Source organism: Marmota marmota, unplaced genomic scaffold, assembly GCF_001458135.2.
Source record: "Marmota marmota marmota unplaced genomic scaffold, marMar, whole genome shotgun sequence".
NCBI classification, from domain to species: domain Eukaryota; kingdom Metazoa; phylum Chordata; class Mammalia; order Rodentia; family Sciuridae; genus Marmota; species Marmota marmota.
Window position 1 is genome coordinate 20,330,207 of NW_026000229.1, and position 24,157 is coordinate 20,354,363.

A 24,157-nucleotide genomic window follows, 5' to 3' on the forward strand; every position below is an offset into this window, starting at 1 on the left:
CTCATTAATGTCATTATCTATAACATGAGCAGAGTTTGGACCAGGTGGTATCTGTAGTTCCTTCTCACTATGAAAGTCTGAGTTAGTTGGAAGCCAGGATCTTCCATCTGCAGTGTCTAGACACTGGCAGTACTGATGAAACAGTCATGGCTGAGGAGGGGAACGGACTTGCCCTTGTCACAAAGTGAGATAGATATCTGCTGAGCTCAGACCAGAAAACAGCCCTCCTACCTCCTGTTTCTGAGGTATTTCACTATTCCACGTGGTTTCTCTGAGAAGCCACACTAACTTCTTAACTTTTATTCAGCCTGAACATATTCTCCTTTGCTGAAATGGATATTTAAAAATAGCAAAATGTCTAAAATCTTCGAGTTGCCAAATCTATTATAAATTGAAATCAAAGACAGCAGTTAGCAGTTGGTGAGAATGCAGCTGCTGCCCTCTACTGGTATGTCATCTACATTGCCCTATTCACTGGCTGTTAAAAATCCTGACTCAGGTGGAAGTAAGTGGCAGCTTTGGGGTGCCAGTGTTGGGGATCAAACCCAGGGCCTTGTGCATGCCAGGAAAGCACAGTACCATAGACTTTTATCCCCAGTCCTGGCAACATGTTTGAAGATGAAATGAAAACACAAGGTGCTGACTGACCATATTAACTGGAAAAGAGATACAACCTGCAAGAGAGTACTGTGAACTGCTTCCCACGGGTCACCTGCAGGAGCCCCCAGCTTCCCTGTGAACACTTTTTACTTTAGTGTTTCCATATTTGCAAAACAGGAAAATTGTAAACTTACATTCTAGAAACTGCCTCATATAATGAGAGCTCTCTCTATAGAACACAGTTCACTACGTTATTTCTGCATTCATTTTTTGGTTTCCAATTTCCATTATTTTTGTCTGTACTTTTTTCCTCACTAGCATCATTGATTCTAAGATATGCAATTTGCTGGCTTCTCCCTCTTTCCCTCAAATTCTGTCTCTTTCTTTCCTTTAAATGTTTTCTTGTGTTTCTGTTTTATTTTGGTATGCTATTTATTCATGCTGTTTTAGTGTCTGTGTGTTGCCAAATAGGGCCATTAAGATTTATTATGTTTCTGTGTCTCCAAGGAGATTCTAGTTTCAAACTCCATTTAGGTGAACCTGCTCTATTTTCATACAAACAAGTCTCATTCTGTTTGAGGGCGGAAATAACAAATTTACAGACACTCCTAGTAGCATTACCAAGTTTGCATTCAGCACCATTCTTTTAGATGGCTTGCCTGTTATACATCCAAAACCCTGGAAGGAGAGTAAATTTTGGGTATGGTTTCATAGTCACAGAGTCTTGTCAATTCTTCTTTTAAAACATTTTTAATTGCCCTCCTTTTTCAACCTGCTCCAGGCTCTTAATCACTCATAACTAGACTCCAGGAGCCTTCTGATTGGTCCCCCTGCCCCACCTCTCTTGTTTAGTCCATCAAGCATAAAACTGCTTATCCTCTGTCTTTAGGTACGATTTTAAATATGTCAGCTCCCTCTGGAGAATCCTACTAGTTCCCTTTGTTTCATTAGGAACAGATTAAGTCCTCACATTCTAGATTCTCCAGGTGTTGGGCCCTTACTTACCTATATTTCTGTCTTGACACAATTACTTTATCACATCTGCCTGTCCCTATAAATGCCATATTCAGTTCCTTCATCCACCACCCTTCCTATGCAGAGCTGGTGTACCTTCTCACACCCCGATCTCTCCCTGAAAACACTACCCATCCTTTAGTCTTCAATGCCAAGAAGCATCTTCCATTTCAGCATTGATCTCTCCCTTTCTTAATGGTGCCTGTTATCTTTTCCTTTATCTTCTGATGAAATTCACTTTCACACTTTATTATCTAATGCCTTGAATTATCCTTTCAGTATGTTTCATGCATGACCATAGATTATAAATTGCTAGGGAAAACTTCTTTGGCATCCATTTCCTCAAGATTTCAAACTCCTTACTCTCAAGCATAATAACTATGCAGCACATGCTAAGCAATCCTCCCTGTTCTAAGTGCTCACCTTACTTAGTTCTTACAGTGGCCCTGTGAAATAGATATTGTTCCCCTCATTTGAGGAAACCAAAGCCCAGAGAGGTAAAGTAACATACTCAAGATGGCAGAGCAAATAAGTAGCAGGGCTGAGATATAGACCCAGACAGTCTAAGTGCACAGTCTCTCTCTTAACTGCTATTTTCAGGAAGAAGCAAAAGAAATGCATAATTGTCATCATAAAAGAATATAATTTCCTGGTTTTTAAAGAGTAATTTTTCCTAGAATATTCAAAAAATTTCAAGAAGAAGCCATGTCAATCATTCCCCATACCTATCTAGGTCAATATCTGTTCATTACCAGATATTGATGTTAAGCACAGAACAAGGTTAAAGTCAGCAGGGCCTCTGAAATCATGGTCTCATCTTGAAATATTGGCTTTGTAAAGTCCCTGTCTTATATCTTCGGGTTCTCAAATACAGAATAGTTCCAAACCGTTTGTTTAAATATGTAAAGATAATCAGAACTCAATAGCTGGCATTATACTTATTCCTTTTTAAAGCAAATGTTAGGTGGGAAAATTATTATCCTAAGAAAGAAGAATGTGGCTTTTCATGTTTGTGATCTCCTGTTTTCTCCTTAGAACACCTTGCACAGAATATATCTAAATCACATCTGGAAACCTGCCAATACTTGAGAGAAGAGCTCCAGCAGATAACGTGGCAGACCTTTCTGCAGGAAGAGATTGAGAACTATCAAAACAAGGTAGAATCTGAAGGCTCTTTCTTAGGATTGTGGAAATGGTGTTTAGGTAGGCTGTTTATTCAGAACCCAAGAATGGTCTCATCAGATAGCAGATTTCTGATTAAAAATTATTCTTCCAGAGATGATCATGTCCTTGAGGGTTTGTCATCCTACTGAGATGCCAGCATGTAAAATTTCAGCAAAAACAAACAAATTCTATTGTGTTTTATAAGTACACACACATCTCCTTCTCTTAGTCACCTGGGGACTAGATCAATCAGCTTCCAAATTCCTATATGAATTGGAATTTGTCCTAGTATCACAGTAGAAGATTTTATAAAGTCCAGAATTTGTTGCAAAAAAAAAAAAAAAATCTCAGCCTCATGTTTCCAGTGGTTATTAAGAAGGACTTTAGACAACACGTACAAACATGAGGTTGGAAACTGTGATCATAACTCTGGTCTGAACCTAGCTAGGTAAGTCTGACAGTCCTGCTACTTGCTTTTTTCTATACAACACTCTGATCAATAAGCCACTAAAATGAGAGGGAAAGCTGGAGATGGGATTAAAATAATTTTACCTTTAGTAGAAGACAATGCTTGGGTTTTCCTGATAATCATAGAAAAGACCAAGGGGATTCTCTCTGTTAATCCTCCCTTTCATGTAACATATGGAGAAACTAACACCCCTCCAGCCAGCCAGCGTATGGCTGGAGAGGGAAACATCAGGCCCAGACCATGATTCCTGGCTCCGTTAAGGTTTCTTACACCCTATCACTAGTCTTAACAGAGATTGGGGAAAAGTAAGCAAAGACACAGATCCAGGTCTCCCTGTAACTGCACTGGAGAGTGAGTATATAAAAGGAAACTGAGAGGACAGGTTGGAGAGTAGCAGTGAGTTGCTTTGTTAGCTATTGAGGTTGCAGGTAACCCCAATAGCCAAAGCTGCAGAGCAGAAGCTAGAAATAAGTAAGAAACAGCAAGACATATGAAACAGGATTTCAGAGTCAGAGATGCTTAGATTTGGGTCCAGCCCACACATCTACTTTGAAACCTCTGTGAGCTTTCATGTCATGTCTGGACAAAAGAAAAAAATTCTTATGAAAATGCTGAGACATGGATGTCATAAAGCATCTAGCTTATAGTGGGTATACAACAAATTTTCTTTACTCCCCTCTCCCTCCTTTCCCTCCTAAAAGTGTTATTAAATGGGAGGGGAGGGGAGGGGGGATAGTAGAGGATAGGAAGGGTAGCAGAATACAACAGTTACTAATAGGGCATTATGTAAAAATGTGGATGTGTAACCGATGTGATTCTGCAATCTGTATTTGGGGTAAAATTGGGAGTTCATAACCAGCTTGAATCTAATGTATGAAATATGATACGTCAAGAGCTTTGTAATGTTTTGAACAACCAATAAAAAAAAAGTGTTATTAAATTTCCCAAGGAAAAACAATTGCCTAAAAGAAGATCCTACTTTGCTATTCTGTGACCCAAGGCTAAAGCAGTAGCATGTGTTACTTCCCTGACTTCTTTTCAGCTTTTCTGCTCCAAACATTCATAACATCTTGTCCTTATCCCATTGCCACCAAAAAGGTAAGAGGAATCAGAGGAGGCAGGAGGGACATGGAAGCAATCCTTACAACCCGAATTACTGGGCAACTGTTTATTGTTCCATCCTCTAGCCTTTCTGACTCCATTTCCACAGAAGGATTTTATAAAATAGGAACAAATCCCTTGTGCCAAGGAGACTGAGTAACCTGTATGTTAATGTTTTCCTCTTGAACAGCAGCGGGAGGTGATGTGGCAATTGTGTGCCATCAAAATCACAGAAGCTATACAGTATGTGGTGGAGTTTGCCAAACGCATTGATGGATTTATGGAGCTGTGTCAAAACGATCAAATTGTGCTTCTAAAAGCAGGTATGCGCTTTGCAAGTGAATTTTGATGTCTCTCCCTAACCTGCTTTCACCCGCTTGTTAAAGAAATGCTTGGTAAGGAAGGTGTCGAGAGCACTTTTTCTCCAGTGGTAATAGCTCAGGTTTTTCTTAGCAGAAACTGAGTTCTTTTTAAAGGTTTTTGAGCTGTGTTCAGGAAACATTCCTTCCATTTTGTTTTTCCTCTGGGTGAGAAGATGAAATTGAAGAAAGCCTGCATTCCCACATTTTCCGTCACCTGCATTTTGTGTACCTACCAGGTCCCAAGGCTATGTTTTTAGGAAGGGGCTTGTGGAACTCAGAGAATCTCCCTGGTTTTGCTGGTTTGTTTTGATACATATGAATAAGTGCTTTCCTAGCAACTATGAGACTCTGTATCGCAAGGTAGAAGTGTGCCAAGGAAGACATTTGTAAATTAGTCCTCATTTCAGTTAAACAGCTCAGCTTCTGCAGAAAGTCTTTGCGTAGGAATAAGCTCTGCTGTCTCAGAGAGACAGCAAGCTGATGTATCTGAGCCAAAGAGCTACACTGCACACAACACCCCCTGTGCTGTCTCTGTCTCAGAAAGCATCTCTACATTAGCACCTTAGAAACAGACTCCTCTAGATCAGATGACCTGAACCCATCCTGCCTCTGCTTAGGTTCTCTAGAAGTGGTGTTCATCAGGATGTGCCGTGCCTTTGACTCTCAGAACAACACCGTGTACTTTGATGGGAAGTATGCCAGCCCCGATGTCTTCAAATCCTTAGGTAAGAAAATCTCAGGGTGCCCTGTGTCTAAATTAGGACTAAAGGATATGTGGGTTAGGTGGAAGCTCTGGTGGAAACAAACAAAAAAAAAAAATGGAAACGGATTGCCTGGAAACCAAAATTGGAGGATGTTTGTCACTATAGAAAAGTTACACACTTTCAAGTGCTTTTTGTCCCTATTATATATATAAAGATCTAGAGTTTATCTAGTTGATAATCGAAGTGACTTATAGTGTATGTCTGTCCTTCTAGTTCCCCTTCCAGGTTGTAAGGAACCACATTTGCAGGGGATGTAGCATTCAGATTACTTAGACAATATGATTCAATACATAAAATCACACAGAGAATACAAACATAAGTCCTCCCAAACCTCAGAACAACAACCATCAATGGAAGGAAATGCATATATCAAAGAAATAGGATTAATGAAACTGTGCTGTATGCTTTACAAATAAGTTATTTTGGATTTCTATGATTTAAATGTAATTTAGTCATTAAGAAAAATTAAAAGGTATCTAAAATATATTGTTAAATGATTTTTTTAAAGCTGTATAACAAAAGGTGTTTTTAGTTAAGTGTAATACATCCTGTTCCCATTTAAGTATATACACAAAATAAGCAAATCTGAAAGCATAGACACCAAACGTAACCAATCTTATGGACTATAATTTAAAGAGACTCTCATATTGTGTTTTCAGCTTAGTTAAATAGTTGTAATAGTTTTACCACTAGAATGTGTCATTGGTTAACATTTTTAAGGGTGTTCTCTATAATACAGAGTTGAAAACATAAATGATTCAATTTAACATTTTAGTTAGATTGTAGCCATTAGATCTCACTTAAAATATGGATTGTGAAGTCAGGTAGCCTAACTTGGAATCTCAGGCTATCCTTCCTACCTGTGTGACCCTCAGGTACATTACTTATCTCTGCAAGTTTCAGTTTCCTCACCTCTGAAATGGGGATCTAGGGCTGTTTTGAGCTATGAGGAAATCCAAAGAAATCTCTTAGAGCAGTGCATGACATATTAATCACACAAAATTCAGCCAAAGTTGACTCTCATTATTTTGAATGATAATATTGATGGTGGTAGTTGATCATGATGGTGTTGGTAGTAATGGTGATGGTGGTGGTGATGGTAGTGACTGGGGCGATGATGGTAGTATAGCAGTGTGGGTGGTAGTAGTGACCGTGATGATGTTGGCTTAAATTTTTCTTTTAAGATTTCAAACTATTAAACTGGAAATATTATTACTATCCTCTCTGATCTTCAACTACTTGATCTCTCTTAACTTTCTTCCATATTTTTCCCTAGGATGACAACCAAAATCCTAAACTGTCTTTATTTTATTCTTGCAGGCTGTGAAGACTTTATTAGCTTTGTGTTTGAATTTGGAAAGAGTTTATGTTCTATGCACCTGACTGAAGATGAAATTGCATTATTTTCTGCGTTTGTACTGATGTCAGCAGGTAAGATAGCCAAATAAAAATAAAATGGTTTTTAAATGGTCTAGATAAAGAATTTTTACAATGTGCATAACTTTCATTGGCTATTGATATTTGAGAGGGTCCCAAGAGCAGCTCCATGTACTTTTTGAAAAAGATCTTATAATTTTTAAAAAGAGAATTGAATAAAACACAGGCCAAAATTAACCTCCAGAAGTGCTGCGTGTGGTAGGACAGGGTATTCTTTAACACCAGCTCCAAAATGACATGTCTATTTTAAGACACTCTACCTTTTATTAAATCCATTTGTTTGTCCTCCGTGAGTTTATCTGATTTTAATCTATGTTTTCAACCAGTACTGGCCTCTTGGGGACAATCACTTTTGCATATTTACTACTTTCTATTTGGAATTCCTACACCAATAGACTTTATCCTAAATATAATTCATTTGGAATTCTGTTGACACTTTTAGTTGCCCTGGATTATAAGACAATTTTCATATTTTACAAAAAGTCTAGCAATATTGATATGGATATTTCATCCAGAAGTACAATTATTACAAAGGGACCATGGTGGTTTTATTTGCAGTCACATGAGTATGACCTTAAATTCAAACGGCTATACTTTGGAAGGTGAAGATCCTTCCTTCCTTTAAATATCAGTAAAATTGGAAAAGTTTAACATTCTGTTTTATAACTGCCACAGATCACTTTTCCACTCCTTTAGGAGTGAGTTTGGAAGAGGACCTAAAACTGGCCTCTGCGTCTCTAAATATGCATCATAGCATCATCATCTCTATCTGGAGTCAGGAGGAAAGCACTCATTGGAGAAATGAAACTAAAAAGTACCATTTTCTTATGTTTAGATCGCTCATGGCTACAGGAAAAGGTAAAAATTGAAAAACTGCAACAGAAAATTCAGCTAGCTCTTCAACACGTTCTACAGAAGAATCACCGAGAAGATGGAATACTAACAAAGGTGAGAGCCAAAGGGTTCTACTTGGCATGGCCTAAATTATCCTTTGGCACAGATCATGCTGCCAGCTGCTCTTATAAGTCATATGAACAACCCCAAAAAGCATCAGCATGCCACAAACTACTAAAAGAAAAATAATCTCCATGAAAAATTCTGTTGAGCCTGGTGCAGTGGTACATACTTATAATCCCAGCAGCTCTGGAGGCTGAGGCAAGAAGGATCATGAGTTTAAAACAGCCTCAGCAACTAAGTGAGGCCCTAAGCAACTTAGTGAGACCCTGTCTCTAAATAATAAATTTAAAAAGGGCTGGTGATGTTGCTCAGTGGTTAAGTGCCCCTGGGTTCAATCCCTGGTACCAAAAAAGAAAAAAGAAAAAGAAAAGAAAAGAAAATTCTGTTGAGCCAAAAGTCATTACCCAGGTTGAATCTATTTATTATATTGAAAACACAGTGTTCTATAATAATAGGGCAATTATAGGAAAATAGATTTTTTTAAAAAAAAATTTTTAAAGAGAGAGAGAGAGAAATTTTTTTTTAATATTTATGTTTTAGTTTTCAGTGGACACAACATCTTTATTTTATTTTTATGTGGTGCTGAGGATCAAACCCAGCACCCCGTGCATGCCAGGTGAGCGCGCTACCACTTGAGCCACATCCCCAGCTCAGAAAATAGATTTTTTAAGAATCAAATCATTTAGGAAATCCTTCTCCTAGTCCATCAAAGTTGGGCATAAAGCAGAGTTAACATTCTGCATTGATATAAATTAGAAAAAGAATCTTTGAATTTAGAAGAAGGAAGAAGTTATAAAGGACTAAAAGAGTCAGGATAATCATATATTCTAATATAATCAAAAGTAAATGGCTTTTATATTATTTTCTTTATCAATTTCCTATCACTATCTTGTATTCAAAGCATTACAGTTCCTTCCTTCTTTCCCTCCTTCCTTCCTTCCATTCTTTCGTGCTAGAAATCACCTCAGGTACCCCAGGCAAGTACTCTACCACTGAGCCATGTCCCCAGCCCAGGTTTCACTTTTAGTAATTATCTTTCACAATAAAAATATAGTAAGGATACCAATTTTAAATGCTAATAGCCTTCAGTGTTAGTGCTAGTTGTATGTTTTTGATCTTAGAAGAAGCTGCTCTATTCATTCTTAGAATATGTGTTTTATTACTGGAAAGGACGATTTGAACAATTTTGTTTTATTTTTCTCTTTGACTCAGTTTCTTTTCTCCTGATAGCCAAATTAGGTGAAAGGGGAAGTTGGGAGTGAATTGCTGTTTTGTTTTTTATCTTTGTACCTGTTGAATGAGTGACTGGAACAGGACTGGGGAATGGAAGGGTGAGGAGCTGTCAGGAGCTTCTCACTCTCTGTTCCATCTACTTACACAGATGCAAGGGCACCTAACACAGAAAACATATGCTGATATTCGTCCTAGAAAGAATTATTCTGGGCTGAAATCACAAGCTTTTGCCTTTGAATAGAGCCTTAGAGTTTAAGAGTAGTTGTGCAGATCATGTTATTACACTCAACTGGTAAATGGTCAATCAGGGCACTTCTCACTATTCTGACTCTTCTTTTGCTTAGACCCAGAATAGCTCTGTTGTAAGGAAAGATATTTATTCAGAAGAAACTTGCCCCTGAAAATGACTAGTGCTAGTTCTTCATACAATATGTAAGGAATGCCCTCATCTCTAGCTGCAGTGCCCTGACTACCCAGGATTGACTGTTCCTCCACTTCTCTATCACTGGACCTCTTCTTTTTCTGCAGTGGTAGAAGGCAGAGTTTGGGACAGTAGAGCAGAAAGTATCCTCCCTGATCCTGAGTAGGGAGGAGGCAAGAACCTGGGGTTCTATCTGGATTCTGCCATTGATAAGTAGAGCCATCTTCTGCTTATGAATACTGTCTCAGGTTAAATGATTCATTTTCAAAAAGGCATTCAGTGTATTACTAGCCTACTAGGTTATGACTATATCATCATTTATTTTTAACCAATTCTCTATTACTGGATGTTTAAGTTGCTTCAAGTATGTATTTCCATCATACACAGTGTTGTAAAGATGGTCCAGATTCCTCGTTCTCCATTCTCATGCCTGTCCTCTCCTGACGTCATCTCCTTTCTCTACTTACAGTTAATATGCAAGGTGTCTACATTAAGAGCCTTATGTGGACGACATACGGAAAAGCTAATGGCATTTAAAGCAATATACCCAGACATTGTGCGACTTCATTTTCCTCCATTATACAAGGAGTTGTTCACTTCAGAATTTGAGCCAGCAATGCAAATTGATGGGTAAATGTATCACCTAAGCACTTCTAGAATGTCTGAAGTACAAACATGAAAAAGAAAACAAAACAAAACAAAACAAATTAACCAAGACACTTTCTATGGCCCTGCACAGCCCTGGAGCGCCAACACACTGCACATCTTTTGGTGATCGGGGTCAGGCAAAGGAGGGGAGACAATGAAAACAAATAAAAGTTGAACTTGTTTTTCTCATGCATATGATTTCCATTATGCCTACAGATATGGACCCTTTTTTTGTCTCGACTTCTTGAGCGTTGACCTCTGTTTACAGCAGAAGGAGGGTACTAAAGTCGGAGGATGTCCTTTTCTTGTAGCTCACTGCCCACAGACTTTCAACAGAGTCGCCAATCTGTCAGTTACAGCAGAGAGTCCAGCAATAATCGGTGACTGGTGTGCATAGCGGAGGTTGCGGCATTACTTTGCACAACTTGCTCTTTGTTTGATGAAGGAAGTTTTTATTTTCTCACCGATTATTGCCAGTCAGCGGGATGGCATGAAAAGGGTCCATAGCACTAGCAACAATAGCATTATAATATATTACAGGGTAAATGGGCATGAAGACTATATATAGCTAAAAGAGATATTGTTTATATATTGTTTTAATTAATATAAAATGTAGTTACTGGTGTAGCTTTTCCTGTTGAATTGATAAGGCACTTTCATTTTGCACCTTTTTCTTTAAATTAAATGCTAGCGTGTTCACTGTCGTGTCGCATGTGCACCAGAAACACAAGTTTAACTGAGAAGGCTTGGAAGGTACGTTGGGAGGTATTTATGCTGCTGTTTACAAAATTACTTTTAAAAGACTGGCTGGTCATATCTAGAAATCAACATGTTGGCGTTTTTCCCCCCCACATGTGATTTTGGCATTAGAAACAGAACTCTCCCTAATTTATACTTTGCTCTTTGGTAAGCTCAAGGATAGATGTGTTTATGCTTCATACAAAGTTGAATGATTGATTGGTGCTGTGGACTTAAACCATCAAATTTTTTAGAACAAAGAAAGCTTTTCAAAATGCCACCTTTGGGTGGCAGGGGGAGGGGAGGCTCATTTTACACAGTTTAGTCAAAACTATGGACTCGGACTCAACTTGGAATTCTAACTGTTATAGAACAAAGTCAGCAACTAGAATATTGTGTTGTAATCTACGTTTTTATGTGAAGAAGGACCCAAAGATTATATCTGGAGCAGATGCACATTCCCCATGTGAGGACAGGAAACCTTCTTTGAATGTTTATGTTCTTGGTATAATCCAGGAATCCTAAGAGTTCATCTCAGAGTGAGTTGATTCTAGACTAGTTGTCCCCAGATGCCACTATTCTAGAATATTGCTCTCCATATTTGGTAGGGAATACATAGGAGGGTGAGGGAGGCCTACCATGTTCCTCTTATTTAAATAGTAAATATTTTAAGCCTTTAAAGTCAAGTCGAGGCTAGCTGCAAACATTTACTCTTGTATTTATCTTCACTAGAAAACTGTGGACTGTAATTTATTTTATTGAATATTTAGAAGATTGTTTGGTTTTAGTTTTCAGGTGAGAAATATTGAGTTATTTTTGTTAAATTTTGTAGATTTCTTTTTTTTCTTTATTTCTTTCTTTTTCAGTAAGCCCCAGTGGGGGGGAGAGGAAGGAATAGTTTGATGCACAAGTGTGCATATTTTAAAAACAAGTGACCTTTTAGTAATGTGGGCATTTAGAAGATGATTTTGGTCACATTAGGGATGGGGTTCAAAGACCATGTTGGTAAGGAAAAAGGAATATCTTCCAGGGTGTAAAGATGGGAGTCCAAGAAGCCCTCTACACCCAAGAGCCTCCTCTGCCATAGGATCCCTCCAGAGTTTTCTGCAAGAATTTGCAGCCCCTGATATTGAGCTGGATTACCAGGGCTGGCTTCCCAGAGCACTTCACTGTTTTTAACTCCAACTTTCTGGCTTGTTTCCTGAGGCACTTGGAAAAGGGGAAGCAGTTATTTATGCAGAAGTGTGTATGAAGCCTAAATAACATCCTTTTTTTTTTCAAAAATATAGTAAGGGTTTAACCATAAATAGAAGATGAGAGTAATATTTACTTAAATTTCTTACAGGCATATAAAATTTTATGTGAGTGTTTATATAAAGAGGTTAATTGTTGGCATATAGTATTTATATTTGGGCAAGAAGGGTTAAATCAAACATTTATTTAAGTAAACATAGTTCCTTTAAAGATTAATAGTATTTATACTCTGAAAAGAGTACCAAGCTTAGTTCAGTTATTTATTTGTCCATTATCTTTTCTATTACTTCTCCTTCGGGGAGAAAATGGTGGTGTGGTTTGTGGGGTGCGGAGATTTTTTTTTTTATTCATAGTCACTAAATTTGGGGATGGTTTTAGTAAAGTATATTAACTTCTTTTTAACCAAAGCTTTCTGAATATGACCAGCCTCAGGTGCTAGCGCATTAAAGAGCAACTAAACCTAATTCCAGTGTCCATTTGTGAATAAGAAGAGCTAATTGAACTTCTCTAAGGGTGAGAGAGAAAGTAATGATGAACTTCAAAGAAATTCCTTTTCCCAGAAAGGATTTTGCATGCACCTAATGCCAAAAATGAAAAAAAAGAAAGAAAGAAGAAGAAAGAAAGAAAATGATGCTCTAATCTTAGTAATAGTTATGCCATGGTGACATTGCTTTTATAGTAAACCAAGACAGAGAAAGAAGATGCTGCTTCTAGGTGTTTCTGAAAGAAAAGCAGGAGGTGGGCTGTCAGAGCAAAGTTCACAGACCATGTAGGAAAAGACTACTAGAGACAGAGACGTGCCCAGAGAAATTGAGGGAACAACTGACTAAAATTTGGATCTAAGTTGGGATCTGAAGTTAAACAATAAATGCAGTTGAAAGAAATAGAGTCCCAGAAAATGATGTGAAAACCTTTGCATTTTAATTTTCTTCTTTATCATAAAAACACCTGCATGGTGACACAAAATACTGGGTGATACCTGAATAATTATTCTTAATAATTTATATAAATAAAGTTTCTTAAACTTAAATGTCCAATAGCCTTTTAAAGATTAGAACCACATTGTCATCAACTTGGCTGCTATAACGCCATTATCTAATCTTTTGACATAAGATAAATGAGGCTTTTGTACAAAGCCAGAATACTTTTTGTTACAATGGTGTCCAGATGATCATATTATATTGTGAAAAACACTGGTCTTTGTCACAATGAGATCAAAAGTGCAGATGAAAGTGCTTTTTGGACAGTTTGCAAATTGTGTTAAAGATATGGATGTTTTGTAAGTGTTCAACATCCTAATTTCTGTTAAAGTTTGGGTTTCTTTTTTTTTTTTTTTTTAAGTCTTCAGCATCCTAATTCACCCTTCCTAACGTAAAGAAAACATGACCTAAGACACTGCTTCTAAGTTTGGTTGTTCTTTATAGTGTGGATACCCAGATCTCTGTGAGCGTATGGGGGTGGGCTGAGGGTCAGGGGAGGAAGGAGTGTGTGTGTGTGTGTGTGTGTGTATGAGTGTGTGTGTGTGTGTGTGTACCCACGCGCCTGTGCGTGTGTGTGATTGGAGTACATATGATGTGCTTGTGTCGGACAGCTTCTAGGCTACTAAGTGTCAATGGAAAAAGAAAATGTATTCAAAATACTTAAATCAAAACTAGAGGATGGAAAAAAAAAAGATTTATTCTATACAAAGCCTTGTCTGGACCACTTTAGAGAGACTTCTATTTTTTTAACCCTTCTATAAATATTTGATGGCACTTGAAATATTCCTGCAATAAAATGTGATTTGTGTAAAGAAAAAAAAAGATTTTGTAATGTGAAACAAAGAAAGAAAGTAATGTAATTTTCTAAAAAAAAAAATACAAACAAACAAACTTTGTATTATTTTCTTGATGGAATTTGTCTATCTGTCTTTGGAAAACTTTTTATTTCATTGAATGTGCCATAGTAGAAATAATGTGTTTTTAGTTTTAGAACTAAGGAATAGCTAGCTGTTTGTGTTCCGACATTCCAAAATGCAAAACAACTTAGCAGAACCCTTAGTGGGAAGGTCTGTGAGCTTCTTTCGTTGTTGCTTTTTTGCACATGTTCTTCATCCCTCTCTAGTGCAATATGTACATAGAGCACTTGCGGGTGTACCTTGATCCCTCAGGGAAAAATACATATTTGTACAGTTTTTTGGTTTTTGTTTTGTTTTGTTTTTCTTTTGTTTTTGGCTAAGGAATGTCGATCGAATCACTTGTTATTGTTGAGGGGCAGCCAGATAATAATCCTAAAGCCACTGTTTCAAATATTGATTGTTTAAATCATATGTCCTTCCAGCGCTATTATTTTAAGATAATAATAATATAATAATAATAATAAAGTTATTTTCTGACAGTTCTTTGTGCTGATTGGTGAAAAACAAAAGGGTAAATAAGCACCTTATGATTGACTTACTGTGAATGACAATCCATCTTGATATCAAGGATAGAAGCCCTTTCATTTTGGAGTTGGGGTTAAGAGTCAGAAACAATGTGCTCAGGGATCTTCTAAAACTCTTAAAACAGGGTGGCCAGTACTACTGGGACAAATTGTGTTTTTTATTATTAATAATAATGATAATAATACTATCCCTCCAAGGCACAAGTGAACTGTATAGAACTGCATGTATGTGTAAACTCTTCACTACCGTCTCATTTTGTTGAGTTCAAAACTTATGTGTTCTTCAGTTTTGTGTGCTTAAAAACACTGAATAACTTCCAAAGCAGTGAAAAGTTATGCCAGTGTGTGCAAAAGAAAAAATAATCAATAATACACCAACACAGAACATCATTCAAAGTGAAGACCTTACATATTCCATTTACCATTTCCCTAATAATTAAAATATGCATGATGTGTGTGTGTGTGTGTGTGTGTGTGTGTGTGTGTGAGTATTGCATTGCATGCTTTAAACTATTTCAAATTCTGTATGTTACGGATAAAAAAAAAATTTAAACCAGTGTTAAGACCTGCCTATCAGTACAGTGAGATGGGTGAAGATAAAACACAATTGTTTGTTTTAAAGCCAGCAAATAAATGTTGTTTTCACTATGTTTTTCTCTAGAAGCAAACCAAAAATCCCTTTATGTAAAATGTTCTTACTTTCATATTTGTAGTTTATATCTGATGAATTAATACAGAAGCTAATGTTTAAAGACAAATCAAACCCTGCCTGTAGGACAGCAACTTGATCTAGATTTTAGAGTTACATGCTACATTTGTTAAATAACCATTTTGTTCTCATAATTCCCTTATACTAGTCTCCATAAAGTCAGAGAGGCTCAATGTAATTGTTGACTCTGACTCTTCTACCGGTGGAATACACATTCAGCAGATTTACAGATTTTCTTACTACCACAGAAAATCATATTTTAGGGAAACATGTCTGTCAGATGTCAGATACCTTTACCTGGTTGGTTTTAATAATAAAGAACATGGAAAATGGCAGTAATTTCCTTCTTCTCATCTCCAGATACACACACACACACACACACACACACACACACTCATACTCACAGGTTCCTGACTTTTTTACATAACATGTAACTGCCACTTCTTACCTCTAAAGTTATGATACAGAACTCCATGAAGGCAACTTTGTACTATGGATCACATTATGTGCCCCAAATGCAATTGCAACAGTCAATCTTGATCTATTGTGAGAAGTCTATAATACAGGTCTTCATTTTGTCCCTAAACACTAGTATATAAAGAGGCTCTGCCAGATTGATTACAGCACCCCTTTTATTGCTGTTTATTTTTAAGAGACAAGGCTCACTAGCAGTGTCTCCCAAAGCAATTGGTTTCACTTTGGGGTCTGTTTGCTTATTTGTGTGTATAAGTGGAATCAGTTTTGTCAGACTTTCAGAATAATTTTAAAAATAATCCAGAAGCCTGGCTTCATAACAAGGAGCCATTGTAGAAGGCAGGAATCTCCATGTTCAACCACACCCTCAGATCTTAGAGCAATAAGTACATTCTGTCATTTATTTGCTTACAAATGAATGACAGAATATTCAGTCCAAATAGCAGCAAACTTTTTTCAGTGATGCAACATAACATGGAGTCTTGTGTAGAGAAAGAGAATATGAATGTTTTAAATGGATGCCTAGAGAATCTGTGTTTGCTATTTACATTTGATGTGCTTTGCCACATTAGCAGTACCACACTTTTTTCTTCAATCCTCCTAGGAGCTAATGAAAGATAGCTTGCTGCACATGCCATGAGTTTGTTCCCTAAGAACAACAGAATCCTCTTTGGTGTTCATGCATGATTCCTGTCTCACTCATTTTTACTTTAATGTGGATGAATAGTATTTCTAGGAAGCTGATTATCATTGAACAGATTGCATATGTAAATGCAGATAATTCTTGAGCAATATAGTGAAAATGATTTCACACACAAAAAAATCCGTATGTACTGTATACATCTTCCTGAATCCAAAATTCTCTTATCCACAATGGTTTGGAATCTCATATAAAACAGTGGTAAATGTTTAAACATTAGGACATTAGCTGGCTGCTTCTTTAAATGTACCTGTATTGTCTGCCTGCTCCTTTTCTGGAGATGTGTTTTTGTATTGGATGTTTGGGCCAATGGGAGGCTTCAAGCTACAACATATTTTCCCAGTTTAAATATATTTAACATATGACAAACCCCAGACAAGGCTTTTAATATGTATAAAGAACTGCAGTGTTAGGTGGTTTATTTGCAAACCGTTTTCAATGTTGTCCATTTTTATGGCACCTTTAACAATATTCTTGTTTCCAAAGTACAAAAAAATAGGTTAAATAATCTAGCCATAACTGAATGTCAAGCAATAAAACAAATGACTTTTTGTGCATAGACTTAAAAAATACAAATTTTAGACATCTGCATGTAAATGCAATCTCTTGTTTACTGCTTTCTTCAACTTGAGCAATTGATTCCTTATTTACTATTAACTTAAGAACTTGTAATGGCCTGTAAACATTTTCTCTCTTACTCTTCTTTCAAATTTACCTTCGTCCCTGCTTTTGAGTCATAATATTTAATGTTGTTCTGCACATCTCTATACAGTTAACTTTTTGGCTTTCATTCTGTATAGATAAGAAAATGTTATATTATAAACAGCCTACTCAGTGCAAATATTTATCTGTTTATCAAATCCACAATATGCTGTATAATACTGGTTTTACTATATAATCTATTTTAGACATAGCTGTTTAGAACTAGAGTGTGCTATTTTTGTGTTTTTCTGATGTGTGGTGCTAGATAAGTTACTTTTGTGAACAAACAAAAAAATCCCTTTTATTCCTAGACAATACCACCTTTGGGTCTTGTTAATTTCACTGAGTATAACTATATATTTGTATATATATACATATATATATATATATATATCTACCTGTGCCCAACTGGCAACTGTATCAGAGTGCTGGATTTGGGACATGCTTTTCTCTTTAAATACATAATATCATTATATAAATTATTCTAGAGTGTATTTAATTAGGATAAAATTACTTCCTTAGTATGGATATTTGACATATATAGGTGAATTTGTTTACAAATATGGACATATGAAAATTATTAGCATTGACTTTATGTTTGCTACTTGGTTTTACACCATATCTCCTGAGCTGAAAATTATTTGCCAGGCCTTTGAGATCCCAAAGAAACACTCTAATTTAATGGAATAAGTCATTTTTTTTCTTACTAAGGAATTGTATTATTGGCATCTGACAGAGTTATATCCTTAACTCCTATTATAGATAATAAGCACTTACATAAAATATTCATGGTGGTTTGATGACAGACTAAACCCTCCTGAGTTGTGAGAAGTATGGACACACTCCCCTGTAGAAAACAAGTCAGACAGCAAATTTGACAAGAGATATTCTGCTTTAATATGATCTCAACCAGTTCCATGAACTGAGTAAAAGGACCTTCATTTTCAAAGTCATTTAATATTGAGCTTCACCTATACTCCAAAGATCTATTGGCATTGTTAAAAATCAGTATATCAAATATCTAACTAAGGATGTAGTTAGCCTTATTAAATATTGATTAGAATTGTTCTGTAATATTACTGAATTTGTAAGATCTTTAGCAAAGATTTTTGAGCAATTTATAAATATAGAGCAAATGTTTCTGTTTACTGCACTTTTTGTAACTGAAGGTGATAAATTCTCAAGCCATGATTAAGTGGCTCCCATGCACTGCATATTTACCCACCTTTCTAGACATTTTCCATTTCTATGGAAGAGTTGCTATTACCTTAATTATAAATACAAATTGTGTGGTTAATGAAAGCTAATGCTAATAGTTAACCTTTAAAAGTGAATTGGCTACAGTTTAGGGAGAAATCTCTTTTAATACAAATCATGGCATTCCTTAACTGTCTCACTTGAAAAGAGATTGAAACTTTTTTTTTTAAGCACCATTTAGCATCCAAGCTTCCCTAGGGTAGAGATTGTATCTCTTCATGCCTACACAATGGCCAGCACATGTCAGCATTTGATAATTGTTAAATGACAAGTGTATCTCAAATAAAACTTTTTTCCTGGGTTGTTCTGGCAAATTTATAAAAGTATACCAAGCCTTATGGTTAACATTTTCTTCCACAACTAAGTATAAAAAGCCACATTTAAAAACACCACATGAAATGCTGATTCTAATTGTGTGTAGGTCTTGAGGGTTAAGCACACAAATTTCACAAAACTCTGTGAGTAATCAACTCAGCCTTCTGTACATATACATACAAGTTTGGAAACAGTAATACTGTACCTATAAATATATACTGTCTGTTTTGTGTACAGTATGTAAAAACTCCTTTTCTGCCACACTAAAAATGCAAGCCATTTATGGGAATCCTAAAAAGTAGTATTGAACTAAACCTTTGCTAATGATCTTTATTAGAGGATCATCCAACTTCTCACTTACATTGGGTTTTCTTTTCAATTCACTCTTTACAGTAGTCTGCTTATTTCCAGCTGTTTATTTTATTGAGTCCTGAATTTAAAAAAAAAAATATTTTGATTCATTTTGTAAATACGAGCTGTAAAAAAAGAGAGATTTAATGTTGTCTTTTAAATACTCCAATTTTCATTCTAATATGAATGTTGTTATATTGTACTTAGAAACTGTACCTTTAATATTACATTACCTTTATTAAAAGTGCATTGAACACATCAATTTTAGATGTGCTTTATGTACTGTTATCCTATAATAAAACTTCAGCTTCTAATGGAATATGTGCCTTGTTTTTCTTATTTTTGTTTGGTCATTGAGTGGTATTATACATCATTTTTCAGCATACATCATGTCTCTAATGAATGACCTACTACTGAACTTTCACAGCCAAAGTATGAACTACAGACCAGCAACATTGGAATCATATGTAATGTTTTTAGAATTGCAGAATCCCCACCATCAACTTCGACTCAGCAAATCAGAATCTGCATTTTTGTTAAAAAAAAAATCCAGATTAGCCAGGCATATTAGCGCATGCCTGAAATCCCATCAGCTCCAGAGGCTGAAGCAGGAGGATAATGAGTTCAAAGCCAGCCTCAGTAATTTAGCAAGGACCTAAACAACTCAGGGAAAATCCTGTCTCTCAATAAAATACAAAAAGGGCTGGGATGTGGCTCAGTGGTTAAGTGCCCCTGGGTTCAATCCCTGGTACTATATATAGAAAGGGGGGGGAGGGATACTGGAATAGTATAGATTAAAGTCAAGGGGGGGCTGGTACTGGGGATTGAACCCAGGGGCTCTCTATATCTCTACCACTGAGCTACATCCCAGCACTTTTTGCTTTTTATTTTGAGACAGGGTCTTATCAGGTTGCTGGAAGTCTCACCAAGTTTCTGAAACTGGCCTAGAACTTGGGCTTTTCCTGCTTCAACCACCTGAGTCACTGGGATTCCAAATGTGCATCTGTATGTCCAATTCATTTAGTAATTTAAAAAATATTAATTCATTTGCATTAGTATAAAGAGAAAGCAAAGAAAAACATTTTTACTTGTGAGATAATGGCTAATGATGCTGTTGGAAAACAAAAGGCAGAGTTTAGAATTCTGAGGCTACTTCCTGTCTCAAAGGAAAAAGGTGCTTGACTGAAAATTGACACCTTCCTTGAGCATCAGAGAAATCCTGAATGCATACTGTACTTTGTCATCTTTGCTTTAGAAATGGTTGAAATGGAATGACAGAAATGATGCCATGACTGACCTGCACTGTCATTGTCCCATCCCCACTCTCCTCTTGAGATCACTTAGGGGTGAACCATAAACCTAACATCAGCTAAATGCACTTTAATGGTGCAACAACCTTAGCATGAATTATTTTTAAAATAATATCAAGGTTATTTGAGTTGTGAAATATTATGAAGCCAGAACAAAGGCAACTGAGTTGGCATTTTTCTCTACATACTCTAGAGTGCCTAAGCATCCCTTAAGATCAGGAGGCATTCAATAAATATTGTAATTGATCCCCAAATTCACAGCATGTAGAAAACTATCCCGAATCCTGCTTCTATTTCCAACTATGAGAAAAGGAAGAGTGAGATGTTATTGTACACATGAAATCTTTGTAGACCATCAAGTTCTACATAATTATAACTATGTACTGCTGTTTAGTGTCTGAGGAAATTGTTAGTTAAAATAATGAAGTTCAAAATGTGAAATCTGTCACCTCGAGGCCTTTGCCCAAATTTATACTTAAACTTCTAAAAATAATGAGTATGCTCTTCTGTATCTCAGATGAGCTTGCTCAGTGTCCAGGAGGGAACTTCATGGGAGAACAAAAGGGACTTCTTAGAATTCTGCTTACAGGTGTGATGGAGCACACCTACATCCTAGTGGCTCGGGAAGCTGAGGTAGGACTGCACATTCAAAGCTAACCTCAGCAACCTATCAAGGCCCTAAGCAAATTAATGAGACCTTGTCTCAAAGTAAAAAAATAGAAAGGGCTGAGCCTGGGTTCAATCCCTGGTACAAAAAAGAGGAAGAAGAAGCTGCTTATAAGAATGTCACAATATCTCACAGGAAAATCAGAAAGGACAACAAATACCACGTTATTAATAAACTCTAGGAAAGACTAGCAGGTAAGACCTGACCACAAGAATGTGTTGGTTGCTACTGTTACTACTAAACTTTTTCATGAGGGAAGATCAAGCAATCAGTCTAGCCTCTCAAAATTGGACACCCGATATGCATTTGGATCAAATGGACAGGTGCCAAAGCTCAGCTTCTCCTAACTGGTCTATGAGAACACGCGCCATGCTCCTTGTGCAAAGAAAGATAACTGCCATGCAGAGGCGCAGCTCAGCACCTTGGTTCCTTCCTCTTTTGAACAAGAAACTGAAAATGGGCCCAGTACTGTTCAAAGCTATAGAAGTGTAGGAGAGGTATTCATGTCATACAAGTCAAGAAGTGTAGGAGAGACTATTCATGTCATACAAGTCACCAGAGAAAGGAAGAAAAGAAGATGCTTTCACATGTTAGGGATTTAAGAAACTTGGGAGCATGGAGAAAATTTTTCTGTCATTTACAGCAACATGGATGAGCCTAGAGGACATTATGTGAAATGAAATAAATCAGTCACAGAAAGAAAAGTATTGCATATTCTCTCTCATATGTGGAAGCTTAAAAAAAAAAAAACTTGATCTCATACTAGCAGAGAGTAAAATAGTGATTACCAGGGGCTGGAGACAGGGAAGGGTAGCAGGAATAGAAAGGGCAGATAATAAGTATCAAAATAGAGGTAGATAAAAAGGTAAGTTCCAGTGTTTTTCAGCAGAACAGAGTGACTATAGTTAACATCAACTTACTATAGATTAAACAATAGCTAGAAGAGAGGATTTTCAAAATGCCCAACACAAAGAAATGATCAATGTTTAAGGCAACAGAAATGCCAATTACCCTGAATGAATCATTATAGATTGTATGCCTGTATCCAAATGTCACACTGTATCAATGTGTACAATTATGTGGAAATTAAAATGCTGAAAGGAGGGACTTTTTGACAAAAGGACCCTCCTGATTCCCAGAAGAATCACACTAATGGCATCTACAGCCACTGTCCCCTGCCTCCACCTCTAAACAGTGGCAGAAACCTCATCCTACAAGACTAACGGGAATGCTGTTCTTTCACCATATCTCCAGATGTGAGCTAAGAAAAATCCTGTTTTTCCCCAATTCCATTTAATTCTAATATTGGAAAGAGTTAACAAACTAGTCTTTTTGCAAGACTCTGGAACTTTTTATCCTTAGGAGGAAAAATATACTAGTAAAACATAGTAACCTCTCAGCAATCATCAAATATTTTATCATTTTTGTTGGTTGACTTCTCAAATATTTTAAATTTCATATAACTTCCCCTTTGTGGAGAAGAAGTTGCTTCATCTATCAATTGTTCTATGGTTCATGCACAATTCATTTTAATTTTAGTCTCACCCCAAATTAACAAAGTGATCTCCTACCAAGTCCCATGGCCACCACTTCTACCCTTGTCTTTTTACCCAAGTAAAATGCATACCACATCCTAAAGACAAATATACATAACTTTTAAATTACTTGGAATTATCTCTGCTATCATTTCCCTTTCTTTTTGGGATACTAAGTATTCCTTATAAAAGCTCAGCTTTCACATGAACAATTATAGCTGGGCCTTTTTTTTTTTTTTAAGCCCAAGGACTATATAATACAAAACACACCAAAATATATTTTAGAGAATATTATCTTTTGCCAGGAGCCATGGTACACACCTGTAATCCCAGCTTCTCAGGAGGCTGAGACGGAGAATCACAAATTCAAAGCCAGCCTCAGCAACTCAGCAAGGTCCTAAGCAATTTAATGAGACGCTGTCTTGTCATAAAAAAATAATAAGAGCTGGGGATGTGACTCAGTGGTTAAGCACCTATGACTCAATGGTTAAGCACCTCTGGGTTCAATCCCTGGTACCAAAAAAAAATCTTGTAAGCAAAGCAATCTGAACACTTTAGCTATTCTAATCCAACACAGAGCCAGAGTATTTTGCTGGGTTTTAGAATTGACGATGGCTCCTTACCCACCTGAAATACCATTACTGACAATCTTGATTTGACAAACTGGTATTAGCAACAATATTTCCTCAAATTTTCTAATCAATTACTAGACTAAAACCTTTTTGCCAAAGGACCATTTCTGGATTCTCATTCTGCAAGCATCTTATGTATGGTTTATGAAGAAATTCAGTGAATGAAGTAGTGATCAAGCTATAAACTCTCCAAGGCTGTGTTCACTCCAAATCAAGCAAAGGAAGCTCATTATCAGAGGGGTAGGAAAATGACTCAGTACTGATAAAGTGATTTTAAAAAAAGACAATCTTGCACATTTCTCTATCTTTATGTAGACTACAAGAAGAAATATACACCCAGTAACAACTGAGATCATTTCACTTAGCCAGTGCTTGTAGCTTTAAGAATTTTTGAAATTTTGGTCCCATGAAACATTATAAACTCAAAACAAGTACAGATTGTTATAAATTCTTTCCAAGTTTCTCATTCAACTTCTGGGTTTATTTGTTCCTTAGTTCAGCAGAAATGGAAAACCAGATCTTTCTTTTACTTAAAAATCTCTCTCTCTCTCTCTCTCTCTCTCTCTCTCTCTCTCTCTCTCTGTCACACACACACACACACATACACACACACACACACACAAATATTCCACTCACTTTGGAAAGCAATGTGGCTCTCTCTTAAAAACTTAATCAAAAAATTTACCACTCAGCAACTCCACTCCTAGACTACTCAAGAGAAATAAAAACACAAAGTTCACATAAAGATTTTATGTCAATGTTATCAGCAATATTATTCATAATAGCCCAAAAGTGGAAACCATCTGAATGTTCATCAAATGTTGAATGGGTAAACAGAATGAGAAACATCCATAAACAAGCACTTAGCAGCAACACAAAGGAATGGCCTACTAATACATATGGAGACATGGATGATCCTAAA

The 24,157-nt window shown here is 36.6% G+C and overlaps 1 protein-coding gene across 1 annotated transcript in view; it reads left to right on the forward strand.

Moving 5' to 3' along the window:
* Positions 1-14,538, forward strand: part of Rora (RAR related orphan receptor A) — a 91,260-nt gene extending 76,722 nt beyond the window's left edge. The window contains exons 5-10 of the mRNA XM_015480594.2: positions 2,650-2,771; positions 4,539-4,671; positions 5,328-5,435; positions 6,795-6,905; positions 7,747-7,859; positions 9,992-14,538. Of these exons, the coding sequence (XP_015336080.2) occupies positions 2,650-2,771; positions 4,539-4,671; positions 5,328-5,435; positions 6,795-6,905; positions 7,747-7,859; positions 9,992-10,156 (752 nt within the window). The 3' untranslated portion in view covers positions 10,157-14,538. The remainder of the gene's footprint in view (positions 1-2,649; positions 2,772-4,538; positions 4,672-5,327; positions 5,436-6,794; positions 6,906-7,746; positions 7,860-9,991) is intronic.
* The last annotated feature ends 9,619 nt before the right edge of the window (positions 14,539-24,157 follow it).